Consider the following 15,027-nt stretch of genomic DNA (forward strand, 5'->3'; position numbering starts at 1 on the left):
CAGGCATTGAACTTTTTATTTTAAGTGCTGTGCTGCAATACTGAGAACTATATTCTGCACGCTGGTATCTTTCTCTTCACTCTACCTTTTGTACATGTTTGTTTTTTTTGTGTTTATGTATAGTATCTGATATGATTGGATAGCACACAAACAAAAGCTTTTTATTGTACCGCGATAAATATGACAATAACAAGCCAAAATGTGTCCAAATGTATTTCCAATGTTGTTATTGTAGCTGCCTCAACTACTTCCTCTGGCAGCTCGTAGCATATACCCACCACCTTCTGTGTGGATAAAGTTGCCCCTCGGTTTCCTATTAAATCTTTCCCCTATCATCTTAAACCTCTGCTACCCTTGATTTCTTGATTCCCCTGCCCTCATGGAAGACTTTGTACATTTATTCTATTCCATCACGATCATACACACCTTTGTTAGATGAACCCTCAGCCTTCTGCTCTCCAAGTAATAAAATACTCGCCTGCCAAACCACTCCCTGTGACTCAATCCCTCAAGTCTTGGCAGCATCCTTGTACGTCTTCTCTGCATTTTACTGACATCCAGCTTACTGACATCTTTCCTTTAGCTGGGTGGCCAAAACTGAAGACAATACTCTAAGTGTGGGCTTGCCTACGTCCCATACAACTGTAATATGACCTCTATATTTAATCTATACTCAATTTCCTGACCGATGAAGGCAAATGTGCCAAACGCCACCTTCGCTCCCCATTTACCTGTGACACTACTTTGGGAGAACTGTGTACTTGTACTCCTAGATCCTTCTGCTAGGCCCCTACCGTTTATTGTTAAGGTCCTGGCTTGACTTTTCAAAATGCAACACTTAACTGACTTAAACTCCATTTGCCATACCTTAACACACTTACCCAGCTGATCAAGATCCCTCTATAATTCTTGATAACCATCTTCATTGTCAATGATACTATGTTATATTCTGCACTGTATCTTCCCTTTTGCTCTACCTATTGTACTTGAGTTTGACGATTGTATTTACATTCTATTATTTGGTCTGATTAGAGAACATGCAACAGCTTTTCACTAAACCTCGGTATTTGTGGCAATAAAACGGTGGAGCAGCCTTACTTGCTGCCTTACAGTGCTTGCTGTGCAGGAGACCCGGTTTCGATCCCGACTACGGGTGCTGTCTGTACGGAGTTTGTACGATCTACCCGAGATCTTCGATTTCCTCCCACACTCCAAAGACGTACACGTTTGTAGGTTAATTTGCTTGGTATAAGTGTAAATTGTCCCTTCTGTGTGAAGGGTAGCATTTGTGTGCTGGGATCGCTGGTCGGGACGGACTCGATGGGCCCAATGGCCTGTTTCCGCGCTGTGTCTCTAAACTAAATTAAATTAAACTAAATCTAAACCACCTACTTTAGTGTCATCTGCAGACATACTAATCATGCCTTCGACATTCTCATCCAAATCGATGATATGGATAACAAACAGCATTGATCCCTGAGGCGAGTCGCAGGCTTCCAGTCCAGATAATTAGCCAGCTCTACCTGGATCCCATGCGATCTGACCTTTCAAAGCAGCCAACCATGTGGAACCTTAGCAAAGGCCTTACTGAAGTCCAAATAAACAACATCTACAGCTCGGCCCTTGTCAACCTTCTTGGTTACTTCAAACGTAATTATATTTGTGAGACGATCTCCCATACATAAAATTATGCTGACTGTCTCTCAACAATCCAAATGCGCATATATCTTACCACTCTTCTCCAGTTACTTGCCTCCCACAGAGGTTACCACTACTGGTGTAAATATCCCAGGTTTTTCTTGGCTGCGCATCTTACATAGAGACAATATCAGCCCCCTCCAAACTTCTGGATCCTCACAAGTTATAGGAGTAGAATTGGGCCATTTGTACTCTGCCATTCAATTATGGCTGTCACCTAATCCCATTTTCCTGCCTTCTCCTCATAACCCTTGACACGCGTTCTAATCAAGAACTTAGAAACATAGAAAATAGGTGCAGGAGTAGGCCGTTCAGCTCTTTGAGCCAGCACCACCATTCGATATGATCATGGCTGATCATCTAGAATCAGTACCCTGTTCCTGCTTTCTACCCATATCTTTTGATTTTGTTAGCCCTAAGAGCTATATCTAACGCTCTTGAAAACATCCAGTGAATTGGCCTCCACTGTCTTCTGTGGCAGAGAATTCCACAGATTCACAACTCTCTGGCTGAAAAAGGTTTTCATCTCAGTCCTAAATGGCCTACCCCTTATTCTTAAACTGTGACCCCTGTCTGAACTCCCCCAACTTAAAAAAAAAATGTTTTTAATAATAATTTTATTTATTAGAAGTACAGTACATTACAATAGTACAAGCCACATATTTCTTATTACATTTATTGTACCACTTCATTTTTTAAGCTTTAAAGAGAGAGAGAAATAAAGAAAGTAAAGAAAGTGAGAGAGTCGTGATAATGTGAAAGTGATCAAAAAGAAAAACCCATTAAACAAAGAGTTGGGGAAAATAGTTAAGAAATAGGCCATAGAAAAGAAAGAAAGAAAAAGAAACAAAAGCTCTATTATGAAAACCGTGCAAAAAGAGATATACCAACTTCGTATTTTTCATCCCCCCCCCCCCCCTTACCAGATCCTGACACCATTTCTTTTTTAAAGTACTGTTGCACCTTATACTTGTAGTAAGTCGATAAATGCAGACCACGTCTTTTGGAAGTGGTCTGATTTGACTGCAAGAAGGAGTCTCATATCTTCCAGGTGTAATGTTTCAAACATATTTGAAATCCACATATTTATTGTTGGTATGGAGCGTTTTTCCAGAATTTAAGTATCAGTTTTTTTCCCGTTATTAACCCGTAATTAAATAGATTCTTTTGAAACACATTTAGTTCAGGGCTACCTTCCATTGTTCCAAAGATAATCCATTCTGCTTTTGGTATCAATTTTATTTTAAAGAATTTTGTGACTCCCCCAACATGGGGAACATTTTTCCTGTATCTAGCCTGTCCAATCCCTTAAGGATGTTATATGTTTCTATAAGATATCCTCTCATCCTTCTAAATTCCAGTGAATACAAGCCCAGCCGACCCATTCTTTCATCAAATGTCAGTCCTGCCATCCCGTGAATTAACCTGATGAACCTACGCTGCACTCCCTCAATAGCAAGAATGTCCTTCCTCAAATTAGGAGACCAAAACTGCACACAATACTCCAGGTGCAGTCTCACCAGGGCCCTGTACAACTGCAGAGGGACCTCCTTGCTCCTATACTCAAATCCTCTTGCTATGAAGGCCAACATGCCATTAGCTTTCTTCACTGCCTGCTGTACCTGCATGCTTACTTTCAGTGACTGATGTACAAGTACACCTAATAATAATAATAATAAATTTTATTTATGGGCGCCTTTCTCAAGGTCTCAAGGACACCTTACAAAAATTGAGCATGTAGAGGAAAAACATGTAAGGGGAATGAAATAAATAGTAGAGACATGACTAGTACACAAAGTAAAGACAGAATTCAATACAAAACACAGTATGAGGCAATTCATGCACAGATGAAAAGGGACGGGGACGTGGGGCTAAGGATAGGCAGAGGTGAAGAGATGGGTCTTGAGGCGGGACTGGAAGATGGTGAGGGACACGGAATTGCGGATCAGTTGGGGGAGGGAGTTCCAGAGCCTGGGAGCTGCCCTGGAGAAGGCTCTGTCCCCAAAACTGCGGAGGTTGGACTTGTGGATGGAGAGGAGACCGGCTGATGTGGATCTGAGGGACCGTGAGGGTCGGTAGGGGGAGAGGAGGTCAGTGAGATATGGGGGGGCCAGATGGTGGAGGGCTTTGTAGGTGAGGACCAGGATTACACCTAGGTCCCGTTGCACCTCCCCTTTTCCTAATCTGACACCATTCAGATAATAATCTGCCGCATTGTTCTTGCCACCAAAGTGGATAACCTCACATCTATCCACATTATATTGCATCTGCCCACTCACCCAACCTATCCAAGTCACCCTGCAGCCCCATAGTATCCTCCTCGCAGCTCACACTGTCACCCAGCTTTGTGTCATCCGCAAACTTGGAGATGTTACTTTTAATTCCTTCGTCTATCTCTACCTTAAAAATATCCACCGACTTCGCCTCCACAGCCTTTTACAGCCATGGTATTTGGGAATTTGGAAACTAAATTAATCAACCAAAGTTTCTACTCCTGTGATCCCATCTGATGATCTCTACTGAAATGTACCGATGCATAGATGTTGGAGAAGGATGTATTTAAAAAAAGCTTTTCTTTTGTTGAGGGTAATGCATAATGCTGGTTAAGTTATAATTCTCCACATTGTTCCTTGTGGAAATTCAGACAGCTGGGTTCTACCATCGGTGGACATATGTCCATGATCATCTACACAAATATTTGGCTTTTCTTAATCATGTATTTGTGACAATTTCAATGTAATCTTAAATTAATTTGCCAAAGTTGTTACATTGGCAGACATTCTAAAGCAGATTCCTCAACGAGCCTTGCGAGTTGTTGGGGAAGCATTTTGTGGGGATTCCCAGCAGGTGAAAAAAATGTTTTAACTTGTGGCTCAACTTCAGAAAACTTGAAGTAGCATTTGTTGGCAAAATATTAGAAAGAGAAAGTCAATACACTTGTGCAAACCAAGTAACTGTCAGGTACTAACAGAATGTGAGAATACATTAAATACTTTTTGATTCACTGAATACACTTAACAACAATATTTCTGATGTCAAGGGAATCTCTACTAAATAGACCAAATTAAAATAAGAGGAATGAAAGATATTTTGGTATATTGTCAGGAAAGAAACAAATGTTGTTTAGTACTGAATGCGTAATTCCATTTCAGATATTACCACATTCCCATTGGAAATCTCCCAGACGACATCTCTACCTTTGGATCAGACCTCTTCTTTTCCAGACATCTTCGACGACACAACCATCTGTTGTGGCTTTCCCCAACATCCCGACCTGATCTAGGAGGAAAAGAAGCAGATGATAATCGTTTGGTGATGGAATTTGATGAGAGATCAACAGTTGAGATTAACAATCCAGGGTGTTACTCTACAGGTATGTAGGTTTCTCAATTGCAGTAAATGCTGCTTCACATAGATAATGTCAACTACTTTTATGATTCTTAGTTCTGTACATTCTCTTCTTTCCCCTTCACTGAAGCAGAGACCACCAGAGTAATTCAAATGATGGAGCAGTACAGTCCCTTCGGCCCACAATGAAAATGAAATTAGGTGAAGCATTGGGGAATTGTCAGAAATAAAACAATTTAACTACAACCATTATTTGTTTATTTAAAAACAAAAGATGAGTATGGCTACAGTCTGAAGAAGGGTCTCGACCCGAAACATCACCCATTCCTTCTCTCCAGAGATGCTGCCTGTCCCGCTGAGCAATTCTGAGCCCCATATCTGAGGAAGGATGTGCTGGCTCTCGATAGGGTTCAGAGGAGTTTGACACGAATGATTCTAGGAAAGAGTGGGTTAGCATATGATGATTGTTTGACAGCACTGGGCCTCTATTTGCTGGCATTTAGAAGGTTGAGAGGTGATATTGAAACTTACAGAATAATGAAAGGAAGGAGGTGAGAAGGAACTTTTTTAGTCAGAGGGAAGTTAATTTGAGGAACTCATTGCCACAGAGGGACGTGGAGGACGTCAGTTGATATATTTAAGGCAGAGATAGACAAATTCTTGATTAGAACATAGAAACATAGAAATTAGGTGCAGGAGTAGGCCATTCGGCCCTTCGAGCCTGCACCGCCATTCAATATGATCATGGCTGATCATCCAACTCAGTATCCCGTACCTGCCTTCTCTCCATACCCTCTGATCCCCTTAGCCACAAGGGCCACATCTAACTCCCTCTTAAATATAGCCAATGAACTGGCCTCGACTACCCTCTGTGGCAGAGAGTTCCAGAGATTCACCACTCTCTGTGTGAAAAAAGTTCTTCTCATCTCGGTTTTAAAGGATTTCCCCCTTATCCTTAAGCTGTGACCCCTTGTCCTGGACTTCCCCAACATCGGGAGCAATCTTCCTGCATCTAGCCTGTCCAACCCCTTAAGAATTTTGTAAGTTTCTATAAGATCCCCTCTCAATCTCCTAAATTCTAGAGAGTATAAACCAAGTCTATCCAGTCTTTCTTCATAAGACAGTCCTGACATCCCAGGAATCAGTCTGGTGAACCTTCTCTGCACTCCCTCTATGGCAATAATGCCCTTCCTCAGATTTGGAGACCAAAACTGCACGCAATACTCCAGGTGTGGTCTCACCAAGACCCTGTACAACTGCAGTAGAACCTCCCTGCTCCTATACTCAAATCCTTTTGCTATGAAAGCTAACATACCATTCGCTTTCTTCACTGCCTGCTGCACCTGCATGCCCACTTTCAATGACTGGTGTACCATGACACCCAGGTCTCGCTGCATCTCCCCTTTTCCTAGTCGGCCACCATTTAGATAATAGTCTGCTTTCCTGTTTTTGCCACCAAATGGATAACCTCACATTTATCCACATTATATTGCATCTGCCAAACATTTGCCCACTCACCCAGCCTATCCAAGTCACCTTGCAGTCTCCTAGCATCCTCCTCACAGCTAACACTGCCCCCCAGCTTAGTGTCATCTGCAAACTTGGAGATTGCCTTCAATTCCCTCATCCAGATCATTAATATATATTGTAAATAGCTATGGTCCCAGCACTGAGCCTTGCGGTACCCCACTAGTCACTGCCTGCCATTGTGAAAAGGACCCGTTTACTCCTACTCTTTGCTTCCTGTTTGCCAGCCAGTTCTCTATCCACATCAATACTGAACCCCCAATGCCGTGTGCTTTAAGTTTGTATACTAATCTCTAATGTGGGACCTTGTCGAAAGCCTTCTGGAAGTCCAGATACACCACATCCACTGGTTCTCCCCTATCCACGCTACTAGTTACATCCTCGAAAAATTCTATAAGATTCGCCAGACATGATTTACCTTTTGTAAATCCATGCTGACTTTGTCCAATGATTTCACCACTTTCCAAATGTGCTGCTATCCCATCTTTAATAACTGACTCTAGCAGTTTCCCCAATACCGATGTTAGACTAACTGGTCTGTAATTCCCCGTTTTCTCTCTCCCTCCCTTCTTAAAAAGTGGGGTTATGTTTGCTACCCGCCAATCCTCAGGAACTACTCCAGAATCTAAAGAGTTTTGAAAGATTATTACTAATGCATCCACTATTTCTGGAGCTACTTCCTTAAGTACTCTGGGATGCAGCCTATCTTGCCCTGGGGATTTATCGGCGTTTAATCCATTCAATTTACCCAACACCACTTCCCGGCTAACCTGGATTTCACTCAATTCCTCCAACTCATTTGACCCGCGGTCCCCTGCTATTTCCGGCAGATTATTTATGCCTTCCTTAGTGAAGACGGAACCAAAGTAGTTATTCAATTGGTCCGCCATATCCTTGTTCCCCATGATCAACTCGCCTGTTTCTGACTGCAAGGGACCTACATTTGTTTTAACTAATCTCTTTCTTTTCACTTATCTATAAAAACTTTTGCAGTCAGTTTTTATGTTCCCTGCCAGTTTTCTTTCATAATCTATTTTTCCTTTCCTAATTAAACCCTTTGTCCTCCTCTGCTGGTCTCTGAATTTCTCCCAGTCCTCCGGTATGCTGCTTTTTCTGGCTAATTTGTACGCATCATCCTTCGCTTTGATACTATCCCTGATTTCCCTTGTTATCCACGGATGCACTACCTTCCCTGAATTATTCTTTTGCCAAACTGGGATGAACAATTTTTGTAGTTCATCCATGCAGTCTTTAAATGTCTTCCATTGCATATCCACCGTCAACCCTTTTAGAATTAATTGCCAGTCAATCTTGGCCAATTCACGTCTCATACCCTCAAAGTTACCTTTCTTTAAGTTCAGAACCATTGTTTCTGAATTAACAATGTCACTCTCCATCCTAATGAAGAACTCAACCATATTATGGTCACTCTTGCCCAAGGGGGCACGCACAACAAGACTGCTAACTAACCCTTCCTCATTACTCAATACCCAGTCTAAAATAGCCTGCTCTCTCGTTGGTTCCTCTACATGTTGATTTAGATAACTATCCCGCATACATTCCAAGAAATGCTGTAGCTTTGGGAGCAACAACAACAGCAGCAGCAGCAGGAGGAGATTAGCAAGAGATACGACTGATTGGCTCTAGCCCAAGTGGGAGGAGAGAAGTGAAAACAGTTTAAGTACAGGTCAAGGACAGGCAGACTTGACTCAGAACTGCTGTAGCTTTGGGAGCAACAACAACAGCAGCAGCAGCAGGAGGAGATTAGCAAGAGATACGACTGATTGGCTCTAGCCCAAGTGGGAGGAGAGAAGTGAAAACAGTTTAAGTACAGGTCAAGGACAGGCAGACTTGACTCAGAACTGCTGTAGCTTTGGGAGCAACAACAACAGCAGCAGCAGCAGGAGGAGATTAGCAAGAGATACGACTGATTGGCTCTAGCCCAAGTGGGAGGAGAGAAGTGAAAACCGTTTAAGTACAGGTCAAGGACAGGCAGACTTGACTCAGAACTGCTGTAGCTTTGGGAGCAACAACAACAGCAGCAGCAGCAGGAGGAGATTAGCAAGAGATACGACTGATTGGCTCTAGCCCAAGTGGGAGGAGAGAAGTGAAAACAGTTTAAGTACAGGTCAAGGACAGGCAGACTTGACTCAGAACTGCTGTAGCTTTGGGAGCAACAACAACAGCAGCAGCAGCAGGAGGAGATTAGCAAGAGATACGACTGATTGGCTCTAGCCCAAGTGGGAGGAGAGAAGTGAAAACCGTTTAAGTACAGGTCAAGGACAGGCAGACTTGACTCAGAACTGCTGTAGCTTTGGGAGCAACAACAACAGCAGCAGCAGCAGGAGGAGATTAGCAAGAGATACGACTGATTGGCTCTAGCCCAAGTGGGAGGAGAGAAGTGAAAACAGTTTAAGTACAGGTCAAGGACAGGCAGACTTGACTCAGAACTGCTGTAGCTTTGGGAGCAACAACAACAGCAGCAGCAGCAGGAGGAGATTAGCAAGAGATACGACTGATTGGCTCTAGCCCAAGTGGGAGGAGAGAAGTGAAAACAGTTTAAGTACAGGTCAAGGATAGGCAGACTTGACTCAGAACTGCTGTAGCTTTGGGAGCAACAACAACAGCAGCAGCAGCAGCAGGAGGAGATTAGCAAGAGATACGACTGATTGGCTCTAGCCCAAGTGGGAGGAGAGAAGTGAAAACAGTTTAAGTACAGGTCAAGGACAGGCAGACTTGACTCAGAACTGCTGTAGCTTTGGGAGCAACAACAACAGCAGCAGCAGCAGGAGGAGATTAGCAAGAGATACGACTGATTGGCTCTAGCCCAAGTGGGAGGAGAGAAGTGAAAACAGTTTAAGTACAGGTCAAGGACAGGCAGACTTGACTCAGAACTGCTGTAGCTTTGGGAGCAACAACAACAGCAGCAGCAGCAGGAGGAGATTAGCAAGAGATACGACTGATTGGCTCTAGCCCAAGTGGGAGGAGAGAAGTGAAAACAGTTTAAGTACAGGTCAAGGACAGGCAGACTTGACTCAGAACTGCTGTAGCTTTGGGAGCAACAACAACAGCAGCAGCAGCAGGAGGAGATTAGCAAGAGATACGACTGATTGGCTCTAGCCCAAGTGGGAGGAGAGAAGTGAAAACAGTTTAAGTACAGGTCAAGGATAGGCAGACTTGACTCAGAACTGCTGTAGCTTTGGGAGCAACAACAGCAGCAGCAGCAGGAGGAGATTAGCAAGAGATACGACTGATTGGCTCTAGCCCAAGTGGGAGGAGAGAAGTGAGTCAGTGCTGGGAAAACAGCTGAAAACTGAGGAATTTGGTTTGTAAATTGGTAAATCAGGCAATTTATCCGTCAATTTAAGTAAGACTGCTCTTAGGGAGCGGCAGTGAGTGAGCGAAGTGCCCTGTGAGAAAAGTGTGAGTCTTTGGCTCGAGAGTCTTCGGAGAGGAGGCTGAGGAGAGGAGACCACGCAATACGCTTGAGAGGTAGAGACGAAAGAAGGAGATGTCAGGCAAGCTGATTCAGTGCGATGCTTGCAGTATGTGGGAGGTCAAGGACACCGCTGGTGCCTCTAGCTGCTACAAATGCGAAAAGTGCATCCAGGTAGAGCTCCTGAAGGGCCGTGTTGGGGAACTGGAGAAGCAAGTGGATGACCTCCGGTTCGTCCGAGAAACGGAGTCGTTCCTCGACAAGTCCTACAGTACGATTGTTACACCTAAGGTACTGGAAGAGAGAAGGTGGGAGACAGTGAGAACGGGAGGGAAGCATGGAATGCCAACTTCCCCGGGGGTTGTACCTCTTGTGAACAGGTTCACCCACTTAGAAGCTGTCGGGACAGAAGAGGTGTTTACACTGGGCGGCGGACTGGCTTGTGATGCGAATAGGGCTGTTGAGCCAAAACCAAAAAGGCCTAAGGCAGGCAACGCCATTGTAGTAGGGGACTCCATTGTGAGAGGTACGGACAGGGGTTTCTGCGGCAACAGGCGGGATGCGAGGATGGTGTGCTGCCTTCCTGGTGCCAGGATCCAGGATGTCACGGACAGAGTGCAGAAAATCCTCAAGGGCGAAGGTGAACATCCGGAAGTGGTAGTGCATGTCGGCACAAACGATGTCGGAAAGAAGGGGATGAATATTCTGCAGCGTGACTTTAGAGAGCTCGGAAAAATGCTGAAAAACAGGACCTCGAGGGTTGTTATCTCCGGTTTGCTTCCAGTTCCTCGTGCTGGCGAGAGCAGGAACAGGGAGATACGGGACCTGAACGTGTGGCTGAGGAACTGGTGCACGGGGCAGGGATTTAGATTCTTAGATCACTGGGATCTGTTTTGGGGTAAGGGGGAACTGTACAAAAGGGACGGATTGCATCTTAACAGGTGTGGGACCAGCATTCTGGCAGGCAGGTTTGCCACTGCTACACGGGTGGTTTTAAACTGAATAAGGGGGGTGGGGTGTCGAATGGGCTAGTGGAGGATGGAGTTAAAGGGAAAGGGTTTCCTAAATGTGTGAGCGTAGAGACAGAGGGGTGTAAAATGAGGGTAGAAGCAATAGGTAGCAAGGTGAAAAGTAAAAGTGGCAGGCCGGAAAATCCAGGGCAAAAATCAAAAAGGGCCACTTTTCAACAAAATTGTATAAGGGGTAAGAGTGTTGTAAAAACAAGCCTGAAGGCTTTGTGTCTCAATGCAAGGAGCATTCGTAATAAGGTGGATGAGTTGAATGTGCAGATAGCTATTAATGACTATGATATAGTTGGGATCACGGAGACATGGCTCCAGGGTGACCAAGGCTGGGAGCTGAACATCCAGGGATATTCAATATTCAGGAGGGATAGAGAGAAAGGAAAAGGAGGTGGGGTAGCGTTGCTGATTAGAGAGGAGATTAACGCAATGGAAAGGAAGGACATTAGTTTGCAGGATGTGGAATCGGTATGGGTAGAGCTGCGAAACACTAAGGGGCAGAAAACGCTGGTGGGTGTTGTGTACAGGCCACCTAACAGTAGTAGTGAAGTTGGAGATGGTATCAAACAGGAAATTAGAAATGCGTGCGACAAAGGCAAAACCGTTATAATGGGTGACTTCAATCTACATATAGATTGGGTGAATCAAATTGGCAGGGGTGCTGAGGAAGAGGATTTTTTGGAATGTATGCGGGATAGTTATCTAAATCAACATGTAGAGGAACCAACGAGAGAGCAGGCTATTTTAGACTGGGTATTGAGTAATGAGGAAGGGTTAGTTAGCAGTCTTGTTGTACGTGCCCCCTTGGGCAAGAGTGACCATAATATGGTTGAGTTCTTCATTAGGATGGAGAGTGACATTGTTAATTCAGAAACAATGGTTCTGAACTTAAAGAAAGGTAACTTTGAGGGTATGAGATGTGAATTGGCCAAGATTGACTGGCAATTAATTCTAAAAGGGTTGACGGTGGATATGCAATGGAAGACATTTAAAGACTGCATGGATGAACTACAAAAATTGTTCATCCCAGTTTGGCAAAAGAATAAATCAGGGAAGGTAGTGCATCCGTGGATAACAAGGGAAATCAGGGATAGTATCAAAGCGAAGGCTGATGCGTACAAATTAGCCAGAAAAAGCAGCATACCGGAGGACTGGGAGAAATTCAGAGACCAGCAGAGGAGGACAAAGGGCTTAATTAGGAAAGGAAAAATAGATTATGAAAGAAAACTGGCAGGGAACATAAAAACTGACTGCAAAAGTTTTTATAGATATGTGAAAAGGAAGAGATTAGTTAAAACAAATGTAGGTCCCTTGCAGTCAGAAACGGGTGAGTTGATCATGGGGAACAAGGATATGGCGGACCAATTGAATAACTACTTTGGTTCCGTCTTCACTAAGGAAGACCTAAATAATCTGCCGGAAATAGCAGGGGACCGCGGGTCAAAGGAGTTGGAGGAATTGAGTGAAATCCAGGTTAGCCGGGAAGTGGTGTTGGGTAAATTAAATGGATTAAAGGCCGATAAATCCCCAGGGCCAGATAGGCTGCATCCCAGAGTACTTAAGGAAGTAGCTCCAGAAATAGTGGATGCATTAGTAATAATCTTTCAAAACTCTTTAGATTCTGGAGTAGTTCCTGAGGATTGGCGGGTAGCAAACGTAACCCCACTTTTTAAGAAGGGAGGGAGAGAGAAAACGGGGAATTACAGACCAGTTAGTCTAACATCGGTAGTGGGGAAACTGCTAGAGTCAGTTATTAAAGATGGGATAGCAGCACATTTGGAAAGTGGTGAAATCATTGGACAAAGTCAGCATGGATTTACAAAAGGTAAATCATGTCTGACGAATCTTATAGAATTTTTCGAGGATGTAACTAGTAGCGTGGATAGGGGAGAACCAGTGGATGTGGTGTATCTGGACTTCCAGAAGGCTTTCGACAAGGTCCCACATAAGAGATTAGTTTACAAACTTAAAGCACACGGAATTGGGGGTTCAGTATTGATGTGGATAGAGAACTGGCTGGCAAACAGGAAGCAAAGAGTAGGAGTAAACGGGTCCTTTTCACAATGGCAGGCAGTGACTAGTGGGGTACCGCAAGGCTCAGATCTGGATGAGGGAATTGAAGGCAATATCTCCAAGTTTGCGGATGACACGAAGCTGGGGGGCAGTGTTAGCTGTGAGGAGGATGCTAGGAGACTGCAAGGTGACTTGGATAGGCTGGGTGAGTGGGCAAATGTTTGGCAGATGCAGTATAATGTGGATAAATGTGAGGTTATCCATTTTGGTGGCAAAAACAGGAAAGCAGACTATTATCTAAATGGTGGCCGACTAGGAAAAGGGGAGATGCAGCGAGACCTGGGTGTCATGGTACACCAGTCATTGAAAGTGGGCATGCAGGTGCAGCAGGCAGTGAAGAAAGCGAATGGTATGTTAGCTTTCATAGCAAAAGGATTTGAGTATAGGAGCAGGGAGGTTCTACTGCAGTTGTACAGGGTCTTGGTGAGACCACACCTGGAGTATTGCGTACAGTTTTGGTCTCCAAATCTGAGGAAGGACATTATTGCCATAGAGGGAGTGCAGAGAAGGTTCACCAGACTGATTCCTGGGATGTCAGGACTGTCTTATGAAGAAAGACTGGATAGACTTGGTTTATACTCTCTAGAATTTAGGAGATTGAGAGGGGATCTTATAGAAACTTACAAAATTCTTAAGGGGTTGGACAGGCTAGATGCAGGAAGATTGCTCCCGATGTTGGGGAAGTCCAGGACAAGGGGTCACAGCTTAAGGATAAGGGGGAAATCCTTTAAGACCGAGATGAGAAGAACTTTTTTCACACAGAGAGTGGTGAATCTCTGGAACTCCCTGCCACAGAGGGTAGTCGAGGCCAGTTCATTGGCTATATTTAAGAGGGAGTTAGATGTGGCCCTTGTGGCTAAGGGGATCAGAGGGTATGGAGAGAAGGCAGGTACGGGATACTGAGTTGGATGATCAGCCATGATCATATTGAATGGCGGTGCAGGCTCGAAGGGCCGAATGGCCTACTCCTGCACCTAATTTCTATGTTTCTATGTTTCTATGTTTCTAAATCCTCTTCCTCAGCACCCCTGCCTATTTGATTCACCCAATCTATATGTAGATTGAAGTCACCCATTATAACGGTTTTGCCTTTGTCGCACGCATTTCTAATTTCCTGTTTGATACCATCTCCAACTTCACTACTACTGTTAGGTGGCCTGTACACAACGTCCACCAGCGTTTTCTGCCCCTTAGTGTTTCGCAGCTCTACCCATACCGATTCCACATCCTCCAAACTAATGTCCTTCCTTTCCATTGCGTTAATCTCCTCTCTAATCAGCAACGCTACCCCACCTCCTTTTCCCTTCTCTCTATCCCTCCTGAATATTGTATATCCCTGGATGTTCAGCTCCCAGCCTTGGTCACCCTGGAGCCATGTCTCCGTGATCCCAACTATATCATAGTCATTAATAGCTATCTGCACATTCAACTCATCCACAGGTGTCAAGGTTATGGGGAGAAGGCAGGAAAATCAGATTTGGAGGCAGAGATGAGCCATGATTGAATGGCGGAGTAGACTCGATGGGCCAAGTGGTCTAATTCTACTCCTATAACTTATGAACGTGAAATATTCTGTATTGTCCTTGGAAGCTTAATAATAGATTTTCTCTCTCATCTAGTTTCCGTTGAATTGGATATTCAGAGTTTGGCGGTGAATACGATCCTTCAGTCCCATCACATCAATGATATGGAAGGAGCATCCAGCACAGGTGTCAGCTTTGATGTTATCCAGCAGGCATCGCTTGAGGAAATGATGGCTGGTAACCAAGCAGCTAATGCGTTAGCAAGTTATGATGAGACAGCATTGTGCTCACACACTTTCAGGTATTTGTGTGGGGGAAATTATCAGCAGGTCCCCTTCATCAGAGTCTGGGGGCTGATGTTCTTTTGGAATATTTTAAGAATGTCTGCAAATACCTGCCA

General features: G+C 44.3%; 1 protein-coding gene across 1 annotated transcript in view; it reads left to right on the top strand.

Annotated features, from left to right (window-relative positions):
* Positions 1–15,027, top strand: part of pole (DNA polymerase epsilon, catalytic subunit) — a 109,882-nt gene that overhangs the window by 66,431 nt on the left and 28,424 nt on the right. The window contains exons 38-39 of the mRNA XM_033043398.1: positions 4,851–5,071; positions 14,724–14,928. Coding sequence (XP_032899289.1) covers positions 4,851–5,071; positions 14,724–14,928 — 426 coding nt within the window. The remainder of the gene's footprint in view (positions 1–4,850; positions 5,072–14,723; positions 14,929–15,027) is intronic.

The sequence above is a fragment of the Amblyraja radiata genome, chromosome 25 (assembly GCF_010909765.2).
Source record: "Amblyraja radiata isolate CabotCenter1 chromosome 25, sAmbRad1.1.pri, whole genome shotgun sequence".
Taxonomy (NCBI): Eukaryota; Metazoa; Chordata; class Chondrichthyes; order Rajiformes; family Rajidae; genus Amblyraja; species Amblyraja radiata.